This window comes from Muscardinus avellanarius, assembly GCF_963383645.1.
Source record: "Muscardinus avellanarius genome assembly, chromosome: 10".
NCBI lineage: Eukaryota > Metazoa > Chordata > Mammalia > Rodentia > Gliridae > Muscardinus > Muscardinus avellanarius.
The window spans coordinates 55,483,303-55,491,008 of record NC_137796.1 but is presented as its reverse complement, the minus strand read 5'-3'; the positions used below and the strand labels follow the sequence as shown (position 1 = coordinate 55,491,008).

Here is a 7,706-nt window from a genome sequence, read left to right as displayed (position 1 = left end):
GTGCTCAACTGGCTACATATTTCTGTCTGGCTGGGAGTTCCTTTTAGGGTGTGACTTCTTGCCCTACTGTGATTTCTCTTCCAACTGTGACTTCTCACTCTGCTGTGGGTCCTCTTCCGACTGTGACTTCTTGCCCTTCTGGGGGTTCTAGACCCACTGTGACTTCGGGTCCTGCTGAGGCTGCTAGACTGGCTGTGGCTTTGGGTCCTGCTGGGGGTGCTAGACCAGCTATGACTTCGAGTCCTGGTAGGGGTACTAGATTGGCTGCGACTTGGAGTCCTGCTACGAGTGCGAGACTGGTTATACTTCTTGGCCCTGCTGGACACTTTGCTGTGACTTACTTCCCTGCTGGGGGCCATCATCTTACTTAAACTCTTCACCCTCCTTGATGAGGATGGAGACTCACTATAGCCCTTCTTCCTGAAGGGGGCTGTAGTTGGGCTGTAACTCTTTGACCTGCTGTGGGCTTCAGCCAGCCTGGAACTGCTCCCCACACCTGTGGCTTCTGGTGGGCTGGAACTCTTTTCCCTGCCTGTCTTTCTAGGCTGGCTGTCACTCCTCTCGTGGGTGTTGGATCTGGGCCGGCTGTGACTCTTGCCCCCACTCTGTTTTTGCTGGGAAGTAGTTCTCACCCCTTTGGCTAGCCTTGCTCTGCCACCATGAGTTCTCATCCTGCTAGGAGTGCTGGCCCTGCTGGGTGACCTCTTGGAGCCGCGACTGCCCCTTCTGCCAGGAGTTCGGCCCCGGCTGTGCGTACCTCTCCGCCGCTGGCGTTTGATGCTGCTGGCCTTGCTGGCCTTGCTGGCCCTGGTGTCCGTGCTGGCCTTTGTGTCGGTGCTGGCCCTGCTGGGTGTTCTTGCCTTACGGTGGGCTTGGGACCTGCCGCTGGGCTGGTTAGAAAGGGCTGTCTTTGGACGTGCTGACTTGGTGGATCTGGAACTGCTTGGGCTTATGACAGAGGTGGGGGACGCCGATGGCTTGCGGGGTACAGTGGAGCTGTTTGGCATTGCTGATTTGGTGGTCTTCAAGGAGGCAGGAGGCGTGGAAGCCGCAGTGGGCACGGAGGGCCCCATGGATGCCGGAGACATGCTGGGCTTCGAGGATCTCTTAGGTGGAGAAGGCATGGTGGGTGCAAAAGGGCCTGTCCTGGAAGTCATAGTGGGTATGCAAGAGCTGGTAGCCATGGATGACCTTGATGGCCTGCTGCGTGAAGTCATAGTGGCCATTGTAGTCCCTGGAGGGCGGGCTGTAGGAGGTTGGGGGACAGGAGAGAGGAGAGAGGGCAAGGGCCCTGGTCCACCATTATGTAGCCATTCAGCACATGAGTCATGAGTGAGATTCGTACTCAGCATTGCTGGGACAAGGAGATGGGCTGGTTAGAGTCCTGCCCTGAGGACTCTCCAGTTTCCAGACTTAGATGCTTGATGGTTGGGGTGTGATGGGTTACAGGAGTGAGGGAATCCAGTGGAGAGAGAGACACTGATGACTGGGGTTGGGGGAGGGCTTAGTGAAAGGACTTCCCAGAGGAAAGGACTCATGAACAGGGACTTGAAGAGGAGCAAGAGTTGCCCATCATGGAGGAGCAGAGGGAAAGGCCTGGAGGAGGGAGGTAGGGCCAGGCCTATCATCAGCCGTTGACTTTCTGGGCCACAAGAAGACTTGAGAGTCCCCAGTCTGATGAGGGATATATGGAGCTCCAGAGGCTACAGACTCCAGGACAGTTATGAGGAATGCTGGGGCTGGGGCTGGGGAGCCAGGGCTGAGGGAGTGGGAGAAAGCCATCAGGATAATAGCTTCAGGACCCAGCGCAGGGTCCTGAAGAATGAGTAGGTGACCAGGTGGACTGGGTGGGGGACAGGCTTCTTGGCAAAAGGACCAACACACACCAAGGTCTCAGGAAATATTTGTTAAAAGACAAGGAGAGGCCAGGCGTGGTAGCGGATGCTGTCATCCCAGCACTTGAGAGGCTGAGACAGGAGGATCACACAGGTTCAAAGCCAGCCTCAGCTACTGAGTGAGGCTCTCAGCAACTCAATGAGACCCTGTTTCCAAATAAAGTATAAAATAGGTCTGGGAATATAGCCCAGAGGTAGAAAAGTCCCTGGGTTCCACCCCCAGTACCACCAAAAAAAAAAAAAAAAAAAAAAGACAAGGAGACAGCAGGATGGAACAGGAGCAAGAGCTGCCAGGAGGAAGATTTAGGAAATGCAAACTATTCTGGGCTAACAATGAGTGAGACATGCCTGTCCCCAAGTCAGGGGAGGAGTGGGGCAAACCTGGACACAGACGCCAGAGCCCCGGGGGCCCTGGGCTGAGACAGCTGGAACTGCAATGAATGGTAGAGAAGGTGACTGGTTGCCTGCAGGCGTGCATGACTGCACCTGGCTTTGTGTGTTTTAATTTGTTTAACTAAAAATGTTTCCCTAAAATGATCTGGTAGAGGCCATCACCATCTCTCTCTCTCCATGTTAGAGTAGGTGAGTGAGTCGGCTAACTGCTCAATGCCTCAGCTTCCACATTTGTCAGGTGGGGATAATAACAAGTCGCTCCCACTAAGGACTGTAATGATTGCGTTAGTATGTATATAGTAAGGACAGGACTTTTAAAATAACAATGGATGCTTTATTATTGTTACTGCTAACCCCTCTCTACCCTAAATGCAGTTCTTGCCAGGTATTAATTCTATGTACTGGGGCATCTACTGTGCGCCAGGCCTCATTCTGTGCCCTGAGGACTCATCTGTGGGGAAGGAAGGTTGTACCAGGCTGCCCTCTCCACACTGGTGAGTCTGAATGGGGCTCACAAAGGGGACAGCTGGACCTAGCTCGCTACCCTTTGATGCCGCTGTCTTTCCCGTCTTAGCCTGCTTTTCTGTTGCTATGACCAAAGTACCTGACATGAACAACATAGAGGAAGAAAGGTTTATTTGGGCTCATGGTTTCAGAGGTACACGCTATTGTCGGCCAACTCCAAGGCAGACATCAAGGTGGCATGCACACAGGCAGACAGACATAGAGAGGGGATGCAGCCAGGGACAGATGCAGTCCCTAAGGCCACTCCCCAGTGACCTGCCTTCTCCAGTCACATCCCACCTGCCTAAATTACCACCCAGTACATCCATTCAAATTATTAACTCTGGCTGGGCGTGGTGGTGCGCACGCTGTAATCCCAGTACTTGGGAGGCTGAGAGAGGAGGATCAAAGGTTCGAGGCCAGCCTCAGCCACTTAGTGAGACCCTCTGAAATTTAGTGAGACCTTGTTTCAAAAGTAAAGAATGGCCAGGCGTGGTGGTGCATGCTTGTAATCCCCGTGCTTGGGAAGCTGAGACAGGAGGATTGTACAAGTTCGAAGCCAGCCTCAGCTACTTAGTGAAGCTCTCAGCAACTTAGTGAGACCCTGTTTCCAAATAAAAATATAAAATAGGAAGCTGGGCGTGGTGGTGCACGCTTATAATCCCAGCATTCGGGAGGCTGAGACCAGAGGATCGCGGTTTGTGGCCAGCCTCAGCTACTTAGCGAGGCCCTCTGCAACTCAGTGAGACTTGGTTTCAAAATAAAGAATAAAAAATAGGGTGGGAGGCGTAGCTCAGAGGTTGAATGCCCTTGGGTTCCATCCCCAGACCTGCAAAAAAAAGTAAAGAATGAAAAATAGGGCATGGGGTGTAGTTCAAAGGTAGAATGTTTCTGGGTTCAATCCCTAGTACCACACACACACACACACACACACACACACACACACACATTAGTTCTTCATTGAATTTATTTATTTATTAAAATTTTTTTTTTGGTGGTACTGGGTGTGGAACCCAGGGGCTTTCTACCTTTGGGCTATACTCCCAGACCTGTTATATACTTTATTTGGAAACAGGGTCTCACTGGGTTGCTGAGAGCCTCACTAAGTAGCTGAGGCTGGCTTTGAACTTGTGCAATCCTCCTGTCTCAGCCTCCTGAGCACGAGGATTACAAGCGTGCGCCACCACACCCAGCCTTGAGAGTCCCCATAGTTTTAACAATTTCAGCATTGTTCAAAATTAAATCCTGTAGCCACATGCCTGCCACTCAGGGCCCATGGTGGAGAAAATGTGATCTCCAAGGGGCCTCAAGCAACCCCACCTCTACGGCCAGTTGCATCCAGTGTGGTTGCTCTTTTTGCCTGGCACCACTGCCTGAAGCTTACAGCTTCCTAAACAGATGTTCTGTGTTCCTGGCATTTCTCTCTCTCCCCCCACCCCTCTCTCTTGGAAGTTCTAGGGATGGAACCCAGGGGCATTCTACCTCTGAGCTATACCCCCAGCCCTATTTTTTTTTTTTTTTTTTTGGTGGTACTGGGGTTCCTGGAAGCCCTTCTACCTCCGGGCTACACTCCCAGACCTATTTTTTATTTTTGGAAACAGGGTCTTTTAAGCCAGCGCAGCTGGCGATCCTCCTGTCTCCACCTCCCAAGCGCGGGGGATTACAAGCATGCGCCACCACGCCCGGCCCAGCCCTATTTTTTTATTCTTTATTTTGAAACAGGGTCTCACTGAGTTGCAAAGGGCCTCACTAAGTAGCTGAGGCTGTCTGCGAACCACGATCCTCTGGTCTCAGCCTCCCAAATGCTGGGATTATAAGCGTGTGCCACCATGCCTGGCTTCTTCCTGGCATCTCTTAATTTGGTCTCAATTATAGCTTCAGCTTCTACATCTTGCCTGGCCTCCCAGATCTTCCCTTAAAATCTGAATGAAAGCTTCCATGACCCCTTAACACCAGCATCATGCAATTCTGCAGAACTAGCAACATGTGGATGATGCTAAGGTCTGCTGAGTTGCTGAGGTCTCACTAAGTTGCTGAGAGCCTCAGTAGCTGAGGCTGGCTTTGAATCTATGCAATCCTCCTGTCTCAGCCTCCCAAGTTTGTTTGTTTGTTTTTTAGCACTGGGGATGGAATCCAGGAGCATTCTACTTCCAAGCTACACCCCCGCCCAATTTTTTATTCTTTATTTTGAAACAGGGTCCCACTGAGTTGTAAAGGGCCTCACTAAGTAACTGAGGCTGTCCAAGGACTGTGATTCTCCTATCTCAGCCTCTCTTTTATTAGACAAGAGGATTGCAGGTTCATGGTCAGCCTCAGCTACTTAGTGAGGCCTTCTAGAACTTAGTGAGACCCTGTTTCAAAGTAAAGGATAAAAATAGGGCTGGGGTTATAGCTCGAAGGTAGAATGCCCCTGAAATCAATCCCCAGTACAAAAAAAAAGACTCTTTTAGCAGGGTATGGTAGCTCATTTGGGAGGGTAAGACAAGAAGGCTGCATGTGGTACTGTAAGGCCAGCCTCAGCAACTTAGCAAGCCCATCTGTAACTTATAAGACCCTGTTTCAAAATAAAAAAATAAAATGAGGCCAGGGTGTAGCTCAGAGGTCGAATGACTCCCCCAAAAAAATCCCTTAATCCCCTCCCCACACGTACACAAATGACTCAAATATGAGTTTCCATAGTCATACTCTTGGGCCTGCCATGGAAGGGCGAAGTCTTGCTAATTCCTGAACTGCCCTAACACCGTACTTTCCTTTGTTCCTGTGCAAAGTATTTAACTCTTTAGTGACCATAATCTCCAACCACCATACCTTTCTTGGCCTTACTTTCATGAACATTTCTCTGACCAAACTGCTCCCCCCCCCCACCAGGTCTGAAGATGGAACCCAGAAGCATTACACCTCCGAGCTACACCCCTGCCCTATTTTTATTCTTTATTTTGAAACCAGGTCTCACTAAATTGCAGAGGGCTTCACTAAGTAGCTGAGGCTGGCCACGAACCGCAATTCTCCAGTCTCAGCCTCCCGAATGCTGGAATTATAAGTGTGTGCTACCACGCCTGGCTAAACTGCAAATTTTTAAACTATTTCTCCTCAGCCTTCTGCTCTCTTTTCTCATAGTAAACTTGGTTAAAAACTGCTAGCAAGCCGGGTGTGGTGGTGCATGCCTATAATCCCAGCATTTGGGAGGCTGAGACAGGAGGATTGTGGTTCACAGACAGCCTCAGCTACTCAGTGAGGCCCTTTGCAACTCAGTGAGAGCCTGTTTCCAAATAAAGAATAATAATTTTTAAAAAAGGGCTGAGGGTATAGCTCAGAGGTAGAATGACCCTGGGTTCCATCCCCAGTAACGCAAAAAGAAAAGAAAAGAAAAGAAAAAGCTGCTAGCAATATTTATGCCACCATCTGAATACTGAGCTGCTTTGAAATTGAAATGTCTTCTGCCAGTTTCATTAGTTCATTACCTTTAAATTTGTTCCCACACAAAGTTTTAGGACACAAGCAAAATTCTTTACCAGAATGTGACATGTGTGGGATCTACGCTGTTTCCCTCTGGGGTCCGTCTTGCCTTCGGAAACCTCAGAAGCACATTCTCTGCTGTCCAGATTCCTATCAGCATTCTACTTCCGAGCTCCCACAGCATCATCTGTTAAGCTCTGCCTATGACACTCTATGGCATCTTGAGCTTGCATGCCCAGACCTTCCCAAACTCCTCCTGCAAACCACTTCAAAGGCTTTTGAACCATGTGGTCAGGTTTAGATATGGCATAACCCCACTCCTAATACCAATTTCTGCTTTAGTCCTTTCCCGATAGTCTGACAGAATTACCTGACACACAGAATTGAAGAGAAAGGTGTAGTTGGGCTCACAGTGCCAGAGTTACAGCCCATTTGCATTCCAAGGCCTATCGTCATCAGGGCAGCACAGCTCATTTCATGGCAGCCAGAAAGCAGAGAGAGCAAGGGAGGGAAACAGGAAGCAGCCAGGAACACACATATTCCCCAAGGCCACACCCCAGTGACCGACCGCCAGCCATGCCTCACTTGCCGAGTTACCACCCAGAACATCCATTCAGATTATGAATTCTTCATTGAATGTATCCACTGATGACATCAGAGCCCTGATTCAATCATTTCACCTCTAAACATTTTGCACTGCAAATACATGAGCTTTTCCAAGAACCATTCTATAATGAAACCCTAACACTCCCCATCTGTCCCAATAGGCCCTGAGCACTCCTCTGACTCCGAATACACTCTCTCAGAACCAGACTCTGAAGAAGAAGAGGAGGAGGAAGAGGAAGAGGAGACCACCGATGATCCTGAATATGACCCCGGCTACAAGGTGAAGCAGCGCCTTGGTGGGGGCCGAGGAGGCCCATCCCGTCGGGCCCCCCGTGCAGCCCAGCCCCCCGGCCCCCCAGCCCAGCCCTGCCAGCTTTGTGGCCGCTCACCGCTTGGGGAGGCCCCACCAGGCACCCCACCTTGCCACCTCTGCTGCCCCATTACAGCCCCCCAGGAAGCACCAGCCCCTGAAGGCAGGGCCCTCAGGGAGGAAGAGGAGGAGCCACCTCAGGCTGGGGAGAGCCAGCCAGCTGGGCGGGAGGAGGAGGAGGACGAGGAGGAGGGAACCTACCACTGTACAGAATGTGAGGATTCCTTTGACAACCTTGGGGCGCTGCACGGCCACTTCATGCTACATGCCCGGGGCGAGGTGTAGGCAAGCCCCACCCAGGGAGCTTGGCATGAGGGGCAGGTGGGAGGAGGGGCCGAGTCCATTGCAGTGGCCACTGGAAATGGGTTGCCGCCGATCTGTGTTGTCTTAGCAGTAAGTAGATGTGTGAAGGCTAGAATAAAAGGAAAATTCTGTGTGTGTCAGTCCACCATGTGTTTACGGGGCATATGTGTATGTGTGAT

The 7,706-nt window shown here is 50.9% G+C and overlaps 2 protein-coding genes across 3 annotated transcripts in view; one reads left to right on the top strand and one right to left on the bottom strand.

Annotated features, from left to right (window-relative positions):
- Nucleotides 1-1,157, bottom strand: part of SRRM5 (serine/arginine repetitive matrix 5) — a gene marked incomplete at both ends in the record, with an annotated part of 1,591 nt that extends 434 nt beyond the window's left edge. Inside the window, one exon of the mRNA XM_080702831.1 lies at nucleotides 99-1,157. Coding sequence (XP_080558957.1) covers nucleotides 99-1,157 — 1,059 coding nt within the window. The remainder of the gene's footprint in view (nucleotides 1-98) is intronic.
- ZNF428 (zinc finger protein 428) overlaps nucleotides 1-7,509 on the top strand; it is a gene marked incomplete at both ends in the record, with an annotated part of 8,120 nt that extends 611 nt beyond the window's left edge. The window contains one exon of one of the 2 annotated variants that reach the window (XM_080704263.1): nucleotides 7,055-7,509. In XM_080704263.1, coding sequence (XP_080560389.1) covers nucleotides 7,055-7,509 — 455 coding nt within the window. Of the gene's footprint in view, nucleotides 1-7,015 lie in introns of both variants that reach the window. The other variant, XM_080704262.1, reaches the window with a different exon arrangement.
- Nucleotides 7,510-7,706: the final 197 nt, after the last annotated feature.